The following is a 16,007-nucleotide window of genomic DNA, read 5'->3' on the forward strand; positions in this document are numbered from 1 at the left end:
GACACCCCAGCTGCATTGATGCTGGGACCAGAACAGGTGATCTCTTTTTCTTTTCCTCTCCCCCTCTTCAATTAATCTCTCACTTTCTCTCTTCCCTTTGCCCTACCCCTTTATTCAAAACCCACTGTCATGTACTTATATAGTAGGTCAGGGACTAGCATACCAATTCCCATGCTAAGTGTGTAGTTTACTAATAAAATTGTGAGGTTTTGTGGACCCTCTGACTTTTGTCATTCCTTTCAGCCATGACCATCTGCAAATCTTGGGTGCTCCCTTCCCTTTAAGGGTAGGACATCATACACACTGATGGTTTTGGTTGTTGCTAAGCAGTGCTTACTCTAAATCAAGGACTTTTCAGTATACCATGCTCTGCCAGAGAGCAGGTGCATAAGGAGAAGGGGGGGAAGCATAGCTAGGAGTGGGAGCCTATGCTGGAATCACTTCTGGAATTTATCCCTAGCCTGGGGGGTATAATAAAAATGCTCCTGTACCTCTGCACCTAAGACCTGATACAGGGCAGAGAAGGAACAAGACAATCCCAATGACAAAAATGAAACATGCAGGGAGGTAATTTTTAGGTTACTGCTATAAATGACACAGCAGCACATCAAAACAAGCTGTATAACTAAAAGCAGCACTTTCTGAATTATTTTAATTTCAGAACTCATAGTGCTGTAGGCATTTACAAAACATATAGCTGTGTAACCCATGGGCTACATTAAAATTAATATACATAGGGATGACATTTTCATTTTAGAAACTTTTTTCCACCTAGAAAGGAGTTTCTTGTGTATCTACGCTAGACCCAATGTTATATTAGCATACTCTTTCTAAGCCCTACAGGTATGGCTTTTATTTTTGCTTCTTCATTACTCTTACTTTCTCATTTTAGGTTTTCCCCTCTTTCAGGGATGCATCAGACAAAACAAAAAGGTCTCAACGCATAGCACAACTTCCCTAGGATGAAACAGTCAATATGTTCCACAAATAATGAATATGGATTTGATAAGCATGCTGAACACTGATACTTGTCCACTGACTAAAATGATAGTTTTGTTTTTAAAAGCTAAGCATACAGTAGATAGCCTAGTTTTTTTCTCTTCTAATGTTCAAAGAAAGCTGTATAGAAAAGCATCTTCTGTATCCTTCAAAGTTTCAGAAAATTTTATACCTCCAGGAGCAGCATATATTTGGCATCTCAGCTAGAAAACCAACAATCTCACTGTAGGATGCAGCTAAGCAAAATCCTTGGATCAGCTGCAGTCATAGCAACTAGAGCTACCAGCCCAAGGTCCTACAGCCTGGCAAACATCTGCAAGGAAGCAGCGTGGCCGCAATACTTCAGAACAAGATCTAAGAACTATTAATTCAATTTCTCCAGAAAGAGCTCCCACTTTTCATGTGGGCAGATAACTGGGAAATTAAAATACTCTGTTACACATGTCGCTTTCAGAAAGCAAGCCAAAGTCTCATAAGTTTCTAGCAAAGCTCCTCTGAAGCTGCTGCACTTTGACAGGTGCTTTTTATTCAGAAAAGTCATACTGGTGCTGTGTGGGCAAGAGCATGTTTACTTCTGGTTTTTTGCTAAGAACAGAGACTGTCTGCATCAGTGTATGGGAGCAACATGTGGTCCAACACCATCATTTGTCAATCTGCCATCATACGCCAGTCAGTGCTTGGTGTATGCTAGAGATACAGGCTCAGAAGGATTTCAGACAGCTGATCAATAGTGCCAGTATCAACAGCAGGTTTGGAGGCTGAAGGGCTCAGAAAAGCTTCAGACTACTTTCTAAGAATGGCTTCCCTTCAGCATTTAATAGCATACCTATTGCTTCATTTTGAACATTAGCAGAGCAGCAGGCCTGCCTGTCACATTGTTTCTAGGCAGATCTCCGACAGTTATCCTGGAGTTCAGCATGAAGACATCAAAAGGTAAGATGACACTTTACCTACACAGATGAACGGACAGTAAAAAGTATGCATGCATCAAGAACACAAATTTTTAAGAATTTTGAGAAAAGCCTAGCTTTACAAACCTCACTTCAGGATCCTTCTCAAACTGCCATGTACTGGTCAGACTCAGAGGAAACAGTGCTCTCTTAGGATACCCTCCAGCCTAAACAGGATGAAAATATATTTCTTATAGTGTATGCACTTCAGACGGGTCAAGGGACCTTCCATTCTCTATTTGCTTTCAGCAAGGGATCATGTTTCAAAACAGTTTTTGATAGCTTTAATAGTAGTTATAACAGCTCTCAGGTTTTGCCTGGAAAACAAACTTCTACCTCAGCCCTTTGGATGGGGAAAACATTGCCAGACTCCTTTGGCCTTCAACACTGGACGACTCATCTGTCCCCAAGACCACGTGAAACTGAACACTTTTATACCGGGAAGAGAAAAAAGTCCTGAAATGCTAAGGTTATTCTCTACTTATAAGCATGTGATGGAGGAGAGAGAGAAGGGTCAAACGGTTACTGTAACAGAATAAAGCAGCAATATGGGACAGAACTGTGTGGCAAATCAGTATGATAAACCTCAGTCACCTTCCGAACTGCAGTGATTCTTACAAGCATCCAGTCCCTACTTGCAAAATACAAACCAGGAGCTACACAAAGTAGACAAAGCCCCTGGAAGCATTGTACCAGACTTGTTCTGTCCCACTTCTGAGCCCAATGCCAGCATTTCTAGGAACACAGAAAAATCCCATATATCCAGTCATAGCAACAGCCTTCAACATAGACAAGCTTGCACAATGCATTCCATTAGTTAAAAATGAACTGAAACCCTGAAACAAAGTTTCAGAATATTCTTTTAATGCAAGTGTTAAATCTCTTTGTGAAAAATTCTTAATTATTGGCTGCTGAAGAAGAAGGAAACTTATTTCCAAAGCTTACTATGACAGCTGCATAATATACCATCCCACCCTGCAACAGCAGGGCTGGACCAGACCATTGCTTTGGGTTCTGGTCACTCCATAGCCATGCAAACGTGCATGCACAAGCCAATTTCATTCCTCTACTATTATCATGGGGTTTCTAAGAAATACTTATGCGTATTTTTTTTCATCTGCCAACAACTTTTCCAAACTTCCTAATCTCACTGCCATGCCTACTGCTCTCAACACGAATAAAGAGGGTCAGCCTTGTCATGCCTGCTGTCTCTGCTTGACAAAACACACACACACCAAGTAAGGCATGCAACAAGTCTACATCAGCTTTTATGGATGGTTTTCTTCCCCACCACAAAGGTTAGAAGCTGAAAAAGTAAACAAGAAAACACCACCACCCAGCTAAAAATATTTTCACAATTTTTCAACACTCCCACCATAAGAAAAGTGGTTTTCTTGCCACTGAGGGGTAATTTAAATTTGTAAACTGTCTTTCTGTTCACAAGACAATTATTTTGTTCTCAACTTTTTTGCAAACACTAGCTGCAACAAGAAACTAAGGACATCAACACTAAATTATGTAGTTTGATATACTGGAAATCTCAGTAGTATCTTCAGTGCTAACATGAACCAGTCAATAACCTATCCTCACCTGCTGTCAAAAGGATCTGTACATGTACTTTATTAAAGTTATTTCCGCTTCTCCAAATATTTCATATCATTGTCTCACGCAATCGGATGCCAAGATGGAATTTGCTTACTCCAGGTGCCACAGAGAATCAGCATCTTGAATCAGCTCATATCCAGCTTTCACTTTAATGCCAAGGTGAACTGTATTTCAACAAGTCCCAGGTTGCACATAATAACGCACCTTCAAGTGAAGAGTAAGGCAGACTGAATTTAGTGGAGAGGAACACACAAAGGAACCTTTCCCAGTTAGGAAACAAATAGATAACCACATTAAAGTGTTCTGCAGAATGCAGCTGGGGCACAACACACACAAGCAAGCCTGTAGCATCAAAGCAAAGCAACGCAACTACACATTCATAAGAAATCATCACCAAGACTACTTGGTGATGATCTAGCATCTCCCATGACTACCAGCCAGCTAGCCTTCCTTCATAAGCGTCATTTCAGAAGATACCAAGAGCCCAGGACCACTCTACCTGCCCAGTTGTGCAGCCAGAAAGTCCCACAAGTCTGTATACTTCCTTCTCTGCAAAGATTCCCCAGGGTCCCATGTAGTAGTGTAACCTTTATGTGAACTTCTTCAGAGTTCATTAACTGAGTATAATTGTGTCCATGAAGTGGAAAAATAACACAAAATGAAAAACATATGCCCTGGCTTGGGGGAAAAAATCCAACACCTTAAAAATTGATTTTTTATGTAAAGAATTGTACATGAGCAAAACTGTAATCTGACACAGGTGTTTCTTTGCAGAACACCTGGATTTTTCACACGAGTATCTAATAGCATTTTTCCTCTAGAGCAATGGCTATAAAATCAGCCACAGAGAGTGGTCCCACAGCTTCATACAACTCACGCCAGATAGGCGTATTTAACGCCCATCCCGTGCGGATATCTCGGTCCTAGGGAGAACCTCTCAGACCGGACTGCGCATAAGCATCGCTCAATTGTACCCCAGACCTCACCTATATTGTAAAAATCAACTAAAACCCCACCAATTCTTTACGCCTCCAGCTGCTCTGGCTGCCCGTCCTTACTTGGACGGGCTCCTGAATCTTTCCGCCGCTTCCCACTCCCCCGGAGCACTCCCCTCCCCTGCACTGGAGCCCACTGGCCGAGGCGGCGCGAAACACTCACCTCATGCACTAGCCAGGCCAGGGTGTTTCGAGACGTTACTGCGTTTGCAGAAGCGACGTTTCAACCGACGCAGGGGCAGAGCCCCTTTTGCCCACCCCCTTCCCTTCTCCCCCCCTTCGCGGGAGGCTTCTGCCCTTGCCACCGATAACACCCAGGGAGATGACGGCCATTACACGACAATCGCGGCGCACAGGCACAGGGAGCACACACCCCCATGGCAAGGGGGCAGCTCCCGGAAACAGCGCTGCCTCCCTCGCCAGCGGCTGCATCTCGGCCCGAACGGCTGGCACCTGGAAGCGGTCTATCTCCTCCATCATGATGGTAGAGACAAGGCGGAAAGAAAGAAGACCAAACACAGGGAGACTCCTCAAACGTCGAAAGACTACAGCAACGGCGCCGCCCACCGCGGGTTCTGCCTTATCATCGTCGCCGCCGAAGTGACTCAGCCGCGCCGCTTCCAGGCCCGGCCCCCACCGCCCCGCCCTATATTTGCATATTCATGAAAGGCGGGAGTTCTGGCAATAATTCCGGGGTCCAGACGCTCGGTTCTCTACAGCCCTCGCATCACTGCCGCAGGGACGTACACTTTCTCTCTCGGGAGGCGCGGGGACACTTCAAGGAGAGGTGGAGAGAAAAAGAATAGCCAACGCCGACAGCGTTCTGCGCCCGGATTAGTTGCCATGGTTGCTACTATCGACTTCCGTTGGCCGGAAGGGTGTTGGGCTCGTGTGAGGAGCAGCTGGTGACGGGGAGCCGCTGCGGTAGCTGTCATGTCAGACAAGGTGGGCGACAGGCACCAGTAGTTAGAGGGTTTGACATGAGCGGGCATCGTAGCAGGGCTGTGTCGCCCTCTCGTGTGACAGCGCCGGGGTTGAGCTCACCACCTGTGTTTCGTTTTTCGGGGGAATAGTGATTCATACGAGGGAGCATCACTATGCGGCCCTGCTGTCTCTGCTGACCTCAGCTCCTGCTCTGAGCGCGTGCCTCACTGTCACTGGTGTGACACCAGGCCCACAAAGAGATCACCATTCCCACTGTCACCACATGTTACATTGACATGCACAGCCCAGCTCCTTTCCCTCTAGAGTGCCACATAGAGCTGTAATCCCCCAGAGCTGGGTGGGACATGGGGGCTTGGTACAGTCCCTCTTTGGCACTGCTTGCTGTGTTGATACTTCATGTTGCATCACTCTGTTCCTGCACTGAGGTATGCCATCACTCTGCCACTGATACCCTGCATGTTCCATGGCACTTCTATGTGTTGCCACCCTACTCAGGCAAACCAACATGTCCCAAAGCTGCAGCACCCCACACTGTCGCAGTACTGTTGCATCCCTATGAGACTACAAGAGTCTCTGGTCATCACTATATTATGCATTTTTGTCACTGTTAAAGTGTATGACACTTCCAGGACAAGTTTTAATGCACTTGAGATGTCCTTAGTCTGTCAGAGAATCTTTAAGGCTGCTAAATAAATAGGTTGAAATCCTGTTGTAGTTGAGCCGGTCATAGCTGAGACAGAGACAATACAAAACAACACGCTCCATTTTCAGAAGGCTTCAAACCCCATTTTATTATAGCATGCATGCTTTTTATACATTCTTACAAGACGTTTACACTTTACTCATTGGTCATGAAAGAACAAAAAAGTGCTTATTGGAATAGACAGTTGCAGTTTTCTCTTATTTATCCTTCTCTCTTGCTTGGTTTCTATGTCAACAACCTAGGTAGGAAATTCTTTCAGGGGTAAACATGGATCCTCTTATCAAACTTCTCTCTGGCTCACAGAAGTCACTGTAAAACCTCTTCCACAATTCCCCCTTTTTTTTGTATTTGAACCACAAACACAACTGCTAAGGACTTTTGCAGGGCCCTTGCAAAAATCTAAGCAGACAGGGGTGACCCAGAATGTGGGGACCCTGAGAGGCATTCCCTGGGTTAGGGAGACATGAGAAGCTTCCCTCAAAAGCTATTAAGACCCCATTGGCTCCTTCCCTTGTTCCTATGTCCCTCAGCCACTCCCTCCCTATTCCCCCATTGGCCCTTATCTTTTTACTGACCCGATACCACTGCTTAGCCTCTACCTCTGGACTCAGAGAAACCTGGACTTTCCCCATGAGTGTACCCTTGGACCCTGAACGACTCACCACGTGGCTGAATTAAACATCTGTGGATATTATGCAAAGGCCCTTTTTGCTTCCTTACCCTGGACTTTATTAGCAGCTATTCCGGCTGCTACAACAAAACAATGACAACCACCAGCAAAATTAAGAGTCCACCTTCCAACAATACCCCAAGCCAGTCAGCAATATCCCAACTTACAAGGAAACTATTAGAGTGCCCTGCATGGGGTCGCTGCTGGTGAAAGACGGGAATCTTGTTTCTAGATCAGAAGGCTGGATTTATTGATATATAATATATAATACATTATAACTATACTAAATAGAATAAGGAGAGAAGTTTGCAGAGGCTGCTAGCTAGGCTAAGAATAGAAAGAAAAAATCTATATCAAAGTTGTGTCCAGGGACTCGGTCCCCAGCTTGTTTCTGTGATTGGCCTTTAATCACAAACATGTGCTTGTTTATAACATGAGACCAATCAGGTGCATCCTATTGCATTCCACAGCAGCTGATAACAATTGTTTACATTCTCTTCTGAGGCCTCTGCCTTCCAGAAGACGCAGAAATCTGAAAGAAAGGATTTCTGTGAAAAAATGTCTGCGACAGGAAACTACTCAAACATTTCCATCCTTCATTCACCTGCTAACTACTAACTTCTTCCTTCAAACCCAAAACTCATGTGAACTGATCCACTATGATCTAACAAGCCCATACAACACATACCCTCAAAATCCTGATGTTCATAACCATGCACCAACAATAATGATGTACCAACAAGGCACATAGAAAATGAATTTTCAAATGCTGTTGCAGACCCCGCAGTCCCTTAATGACACATTTATGGCAGGATGACACTTTCACTTTTAGTTTACTAGATTTTTCTCCACACAGAATTAGAGACCAAGTCATCTGCCTAGTCACCACTTAGTTCTAAGTAGCATCCACTTAAGTTTACAACTGGTTGCTGCTATCATAATGGGCAACTAACCTAGTTGTTCAAAGTGTGGAACCTTAGCTACTAATTCAACACCCCTATGCAAAGTCAACACCTCCCCTAGGTACATTAAATTCCCCTATTTTGGGAACGTTGGTGCCATGCAAAGGGAAATGGTACAAGACACATTACTCAGCACTACCAACCTCTCTGTAAAAAAATACTAAGAACTAAAGTAAAGGTAACATCCACCAATTTGAATTCGAGTTTTCAGCGTGAGTCAATATACCCATTTGCTCTGCCTTGAATTATCATCTTCACAGCATGTTCTTTGAGGGTCCATGCTTCAATCCACCTAGTGGCCAGTGTCACCCACTCATTTTACTTCAGCTGTGGAACCACCCATCCTGTTCTTTCCTATATACTCCAGATAAGACTTAGCTCAATGAGCAAAAACTCAACGAGGGCCATTCTCTGTCAGAACACACATGTCCCTTCCTTCACGTTATTAATTCCACTGAGCCAGTCCACCTTCCAGTAATCAAATCTTTAACCCATACCTTAATATTTTTACAAACATTTGACTATTTAAAATTCAAAGAAGAAAAATTATAGAATATAGGAGAAAATTGTAAATCAAGTAAAGGACTGTCTTGGTTTAGGGCAAATTTGGGAGAAAACCTCCAAAAGGGGGCCTCCCCAGAAAGTAAACCCACATGGCCCCTCCCCCCAACCAGTTCAGGAAAAATTTCTTCAGAGAGAAGTGGAAAAAAACCTGTATATTTAACAGGCAAAGCACTCCCCAGCACAAAAAATGAACAATACCAGATGACAAAACTTGTTTGCCACTCTGAAGAGATGACGAATTCAGAACATCTCTCTGGTGGGTGGTTGCTCTGTTATCAGTCCCTCTGGCACTGGGAAAGGCTGCTGCCCAGAGTAGGCCCCGGTGGGCCACAAAGCACAAGCTCTCGGTGCTTGCCCGGGTCCCCAGTTCTCAGAATCTCTGCTGGTCAGAGTGACTCTGAGATACATACAAGTCTCTTTTCCCAGCCCGGCAGTCGAAGAAGGAGTCAGGATTCCTCTGTTCTCGTTCTCAAGGTTGTTTATTATTTCTTATCCATAACATTCTTTCTCTGACCTGCCGAGGTCTGTCTGGCAGGTCGGGTTGAGGCACACTGACCGCCTTCAGAACGGTGTTATCTTTTTGTACTAAAAACTATGTGTACATTATTTACCATAACTTCTCAATACCTATCACCTATGTTAGCCAGTGAGTTTCTACCTTAAACCAATGCAAAAGTGTCAGCATCACCCAGAACATGGAGGCTAGGAAGAAGAAAGAAGAAGGACAGGGTACGCCCAAATTCCTCCATCTTGGGACCCCAAGCCCCCATTCAAAAAACCTCAAAAATCTATTTTTCACCCCGTGACAAACTAACTATTATTCTACTTAAACTCTGTTGACTTGTAATTCTTCATATAAAGGTGGTAATTTGCTCCATGGGTCAAAATCAAAGTCACAGGTATCTTGGGCTCTGTGACAAGGTCTCTGAGCCCTCTGACAGGGGCTGGAGCCATCCAGGACAGCCAGAGAGATGTCCTGGCTTCCGACATCCAGTCCAGAGCAGGTTCAAACAGTTCCAAGAAAAGGGAAAGAAAAACAGTCCAGGGAAAACTCGGACTGCCTCAGCTAGCTAAACTAACTAAAAAGCAAAGGACAGCTCTGTTCTGCCCCATCCATGCCCAGACAACACAGTCCAGTGCAGAATGTGGAGGAGTGAGCGCAGTCTCTGATAAGAAACTCTGTGCTTCTTCTTCTCCTGGCCTTTGGTCTCAGAACCAGTCTTGAAGGCACAGAATATAATATCCAGCATAAACAGAACAGATGATTTGGGATACAAGCATCATAACATCACCCTAGGACAAGGACATGAAAAGTTTAACACATAAACATCTTTATCTAATCTCACTTAAGGTAACTCCCTATACATTCTCCCTTTTTATTTTTAAACCTGGCACTTCAAAACAACATGACCATGTTCAAAAATTACTTGCCTTATTGAAATATGGGGAATGATCAACACCTCAGGGATGAAAAAATGTCTGCCATTTTTGTGAAACATATGCTGGGCCATTATCCATATTTTTTATGATGAAGCACCCAAAATAGAAAAGGCATGGCAAAAATTATGAATAACACCCCAAGCTGCTTCACCTGCCAATGCTAATGCAACCATGGCATGAGCAAAGATGTCAATTGTAGCATAAACAGACTTTAAACGGCCAAACTCAGGCATTTTTATAACATCTGTTTGCCATTCTTACAAAGGCAGTAGGTGTCTAGGATTGGTACCATAATATTATGAAATATGAGTCATATGCCAGTCAGAATAAGAAGAAATAATTGATTTTGTTTCCCTTTGTGACAACTTAAATTATTGCCGTAGTGCCTAAGCACCTTGGTGAAAAAATTGACAACACATTAGGTACCGTTTTTACTGCCAAAGCAGCCACAAAGGAATCCACATCGACCAAATAAGGACACCCTTGTTGAATCATAAATTCATATTCCCAATGACTATCCTTTTTCCAGGCTACAGCTGCTTTTCCAGTTTTCCCTGATCCATCTGTAAAAACTGTTGCACCTTCCAGTGGAACAGGAGAACAAATTTGTTTCCCCTAACAAGGAATATCCCAAGTCAAAGTCAAAATAGAATGAGAAGGTAAATGATACGTTATTTAACCTGTAAAATAAAATAAAGCAGATTGCAATTCATTATTATTTTGAAAACACCATTCAAAATACTATTGTTATACACATATCACAATAGTTACAGGATCATGGTCGAAGATTTTATGACACCTGCGACCCTTGATAATGATATCTACAAAAGACTCATTAAGTCCTGAAGCTGTTTTTTGAGATCTGAAAGATAAATATATCCATTCCAAAGTATACAATTTATCTTCCCAATCATCATTCCATTGACACAATAGTCCACATGGTATTTTTGTTCTTTCAAAAGAAATAATTACACACAAACAAAAGCATTTATCCTGTAAACAAGTTTGCATGTCAAAGCTAATTCAACTTCTTCCATGGCCTTTTTTTTTTTACTGCATCAAATATCTCCCATCAGTAGAAGAAGTAATCCCTGACAATAATTCAAAGATTGCATTTGTTTAGTTATCCCCAAATGTGACCTAACCCAACCTATTGCATCAACCAATTTTTATACATCAGTAACAGTTTTAACTTCAATATCTAATTTTACAGATTGAGACATAATTCGAGTATTGGTTATTATTAACCCCAAATATTTCCAAGGCATCTATTTTCATACTTTCTCTGGGAAAATAACTAAACCCAAAAGCTTTCAAATTTGTTATAGCACATTGTTCAAGATCTGCCAACTGTTGTTTATTATCAGAAGCCAACAAGACATCATCCATGTAATGATAGCAATAGAAATTACTAAATTGCTCTCACACCTTTGATAAGGCCTGTGCCACAAACCATTAACAAATAGTAGGTGAATTTCTCATTCCTTGAAGAACTCTCCACTGATATATTTTATTAGGTTCAGCATGATTTAAAGAAGGCACAGTAAAAGCAAATTTTTTCTTTATCTTGTTCAGCCAATGGAATGGTAAAAAGCAATCTTTTAAATCAATGATAATTATCCCCCTTACCCGTGGAATCATTATAAGTGTTGAAAGACCTAGTTGTAAAGGTCCCATTGTAGCCATTACAGCATTTATCTGCTGTAGATCATGCAAAAGTCTCCATTTTCCTGATTTCTTTTTTATCACCAAAACAGGGGTATCCCATTAGCTAAATGACTTTTCAATATGTCCAGCTTACAGCTGTTGTGCAACTAATGCTTGCAGGGCAGTAAGCTTTTCAATAGGAAAGGGCCACTGGTCAATCCAGACAGGTTTATCTGTCAACCATGTCAGGGTTACAACTGGAAGCTTAAGGCCCTGCATCACAGTGGTCCCTATTAAAATTCCATAGTAATTTTAACACCCCATTGGGATAAACAATCTCATCTCCATAAATTATGTAAGGCATTGGTAACATAAGGCCTGATGTTAGCTTATTGGCCATCAGCATTTTTTACATTAATCACAATTGCAGACAGACCACCTGTAGTAGAGCCACCCAGCCCCATGATTCCAAAACCTGCCTGACTGAAAGGCCATGACTGAAGCCAAAAAAGACGTGAAGTTATAGTTACATCTGCTCTCATGTTAATCAAACCTGTTATTATTATGATCTCTGGATGATGTCCCTTGTCTGTAATGATGCATTCCTTTTCTGGGCATTGATCTGTCACTTTTTGAGTTCAAAATACTTGAGGTGGTCCTGTAGATCCAAGATCTCCTGTACCACGACTCCGATTCACTGCAACTGGAACATAACTCACAAAAAGAACAAGTTGAACAATACAAATTCCTTTTTGAATAGTAACAGGGGGTTCACTAACAGATACCATAGAATGAATTTGTCCCAAATAAATCAGAATCAATAATGCCTAAATGCAAATTAATACCTTAAATAATATGCAAATATCAAATACAATACATCGCACACATTGATGATATAGGTTTTTTAACTAAGCAATTTCATTGTTACAATATTCAGTAATGTTCCCTTTAGATTTTTTTTTTCTACTGTTTTTTATCAGACTCTAGAATCTAAAGATTGTTTCTTATAAATTTCTAAACTTTTTGACACATCAAAACTTGGTGACAGTAGACTAAGTACTGATTTTAAGCAAATATCTCTAGCTACAGGAAAGTTCACATCAAGGCCTTGGTGAGGGAGGGGTCCAGGTTCCTCTAGGTGGACCAGCAACACAGAGCTCTGAGCAGCTCCCAACACTTTCCGAAGTCCTGAGAGGGGCCCAGCGCAGCCATCAGCCGAAGGGGGGATAGAGAGACGGCACAGGACGGCTCCAGCCCTGCCCCCACGGAGTTCCTCCAACTGCAGCAGACACAGCCCCCACCGTCTGGGCGCAGCTCCCGCCCCACACTTGCACAGCCTCCGAAAGAGCAGCAAGGGCGGGGGTGGTCCCGGGGCGCTCGAGGGGGGCCCCGAACAGTCACGTCCCTCCCCCACACCCGAAGCACCCTGTCCTGGGCGCCGGCAGCCGCTCGGCGCAGGGTGGGGAGGGGGAAGGTCAAAGGCTCCTCCAGGAGATCTTATCACCGGCTTGTCAGGAAACGAAGAATACAGAGTTAATGAATCCATTCATCTGTTCAGTTCGGGAGGGAGTGGAGGGACAGACGACTCGGGGGTAGTGGGGGGATAAACAGCTCGGCTTGTTCTTCAATTTGTCTCTTCTGCGAATGCATTTCGGGAGAAGTAATATATTTTAACTTAGCATTCAGTTCTGTGAAAAACGCCAATCACTTGTTTTTAAAATTTTAAAAGTTTAATAGTAATAAAATCGTTATTAAAATAGTAATACAATTAGAGTAATAATAATTTGGACCGTTTGGATTAGGACAGTGAGACAACAGAAACAGAGTTACAGATGTACGGGTACCTTTTTCTGGGGAACATAAGCTCGAAAAAGGACACCCGTTAACAAAGGATTAACCCTTAAAAGCAATAGCCCGTTGAATATTCATACATCTCATACATGATGCATAAATTCCATTCAAACAAAGGATTCAGTCTGGTCAGTGTCAACTTCTTCCTCTTAATCCTAAAGTGCATCTTCAGGGCTGAGTGAGGCGGGAAGAAGTTAGTTTCTTCTGATAAGAGAGCAATAAATTCTCTTAGTCTGAAAGATTTAGGTGTCCTGTGGCTGCTATCTCAGTGCGAGTACCTCATTCCTTTCTTAAAAAAATATCCCACATACATGGGTCCTATTTTAACTACAAAAGTTACCTTTTAACTACAAAACTACATTTACCATACTATTAAAATGTTAATACAGCACTACTAATCAATACAACATAATACATATAGTAAATATCTGCGTAGAGCCATAGAATATGCACTTTTCACAGTTCGATTAATTGCTGTGCCAAGGAAAGGCACACAGGCTGTCATAGATGCATATTATAAAATTGGCTTTTCACAAATATTAAAATGGATTTTATATGTGTGATGTTAAAGCAACTTTGCTGTAAAGTTATAGTTTTTATTTCTGCTGTTAATTAAGCTTAGACATAGTAGTGAAATAGCTATGCTTGTGTTAAAATGCCTGCTTGGATGAGATAACATCCAGTGAACGTAGGATGAGGACACCTACTACAGATATGTCAACTATCAGCACTCACTGTCTGAAGAATGTGTGGACCAAGGCCCAAACTGGAAGTGATAAGAAGGAGCCAAAACCACAGCCAAGAAACACGCATGCTCTAAAAAGGCAGACCCGAGGAGGGGCCATGTAAAATAGTTCCTGGAAAATGTAGACTAGCTTATGGATATGCATAAGGCTCTATGAATATGCAACAGGCTGATGTAATGCAAAAGGTATTTAAGGGGTAGCTCCAAAGGTAAGTGTGCTCTTGGCTGAGTGCCAAGATGCACCCGGCCATAATCTTGGCTTTACTGTCTTTTGTCTCCTGTTGTCCTTTATTAAACTCTTTAAATTTTCACAGGGGAATGAATGCGTTTTTCACAAATGGGCGCTCCCCCTGGGATGTAACACTGTGGGAACTCAGCACATCACTCCGGATGTCCAGAGTTACCGAGATAACCCTTGGGGGGCTCGGAAATCATGGAATGTTGCCAGAAGCGCCTGGTGGTTGGATTTTGACCCTGCAAGGGATGTGCAACCTGTTTGAGGACAAGAGAGTCACTTGGGGATGAATGGTGTAAGAATGAAGTATTTACAGGGTGGAAATATAGATTTTAGGATTTTGGTACAGGGGGGTTATGGAGACAAGATGGAGGGATCAGGGCGTGTCTTGTCCTTCTTCTTTCTTCTTCTTGTCATCCATTTTCTGTGGTGATGTTGGCACTTTGGAATTGGTTCTTGGTGAAGGTGCACTTGCTAATATGGGTGAAAGGTATTGGGAAATAAAGGTAAATATGATGTACATAGTTTTTAGTATAAAAATAGACGACCGCCCAGTGGGAGGTCGGAGTGCCCTTGGCTGCCTTGCTGGTCAGACCTCTGTCGGGCTGGAAGAAAATTTTGTAGATAAGAAATAATAAACAATATTGAAGACTGAAAATCTGAAGAGTTCAGACTTGTCCTTTGAAGCACGGGCTGTCCCAGGGCCATCCTATGCGTGACCGTGCAGAAACAAACAGCCGGAGCGGTCATAAAACCTCTCGTCTGAGACCACCAGGAGATCCTGAGTGGGGAAGGTGCGCCCTGCCATGTTTAGGCAGCCTCGCTCTGTCTCTCATGGCATGATCGGTGGTTGCAGGTAGAACACCTGGTGGACAAGAGGAGACACATAAAGCAAAGGAAAAGGGGGAAAAAAAGGCTCTCTAAGAACTGCGGTAGCCCCATAAATTCTTGTGCAAATACTTGGTAAAGTATTATTTCAGGGGGGAAAATTTGGGGGATGAATGTGTGTGTGAATGAGAGGTAGGCTGGTTATCCCAGACATGCCAAGTCAGTGATGGGGTCTCCCACACTGCGGTTCTGTTCTTTCACGAGAAAAATGGCCAGTAAAGAGACAAAGCGAAAGATAAAATGAGTGAGAGAATGCCCCGGTGTCGTGTGTTGACAGCCTTTATCCCAATATCGTGTGTTGTGTCTGGCAGCTGTGCCTTTTCTCTCTTCCACCCCCCCCGGTCATCTTGCTGCAGCGGGGCAGGGAAGAGAGAAGGGAGTGTTTGACCAGGCCTTTTTTGCTTTTGGCTTTTGGCTGCTTGGCTTGGCTAGCCGCTTGCTTTCTTGCTTTCTGCTTTTTGCGCTGTTTCTTTTTTTTTCCTTTTCTTTTGTTCCTTCTTGCTTACCCTCCCCTGAAGATACTGGACCGGCTCCGGACCTGACCTGGACGTCCAGGACACCCGGAGCTTGCGAGAGAAGCTCAGCGCCCTTCACAACACAGTCTGTTTTCTTTTCTTTTCTTGTGTTGGGGAGTGTTCTTTTGTTATTTGTAAATAAATAGGTTTTGTTTTCCACTTTGCTCCTCCGAGAAATTCCTTCCCGAACCGGGTGTTGGGGGAGGGGTGGTTGGAGGTTTGTTTTGTTTTGGGGGGCTCCCTTTTGGAGATTTCCCCTAATTTGTCCTAAACCAGGACAATATATTATTTGG

General features: G+C 43.0%; 1 protein-coding gene across 4 annotated transcripts in view; it reads right to left on the reverse strand.

Moving 5' to 3' along the window:
- Positions 1–5,029, reverse strand: part of LOC132086213 (protein FAM219A-like) — a 211,622-nt gene extending 206,593 nt beyond the window's left edge. For all 4 annotated transcript variants that reach the window (XM_059491699.1, XM_059491698.1, XM_059491697.1 and 1 more), the window contains exon 1: positions 4,970–5,029. In XM_059491699.1, coding sequence (XP_059347682.1) covers positions 4,970–5,029 — 60 coding nt within the window. The remainder of the gene's footprint in view (positions 1–4,969) is intronic.
- Between the last annotated feature and the right edge of the window lie 10,978 nt (positions 5,030–16,007).

This window comes from Ammospiza nelsoni, chromosome W (assembly GCF_027579445.1).
Source record: "Ammospiza nelsoni isolate bAmmNel1 chromosome W, bAmmNel1.pri, whole genome shotgun sequence".
NCBI classification, from domain to species: domain Eukaryota; kingdom Metazoa; phylum Chordata; class Aves; order Passeriformes; family Passerellidae; genus Ammospiza; species Ammospiza nelsoni.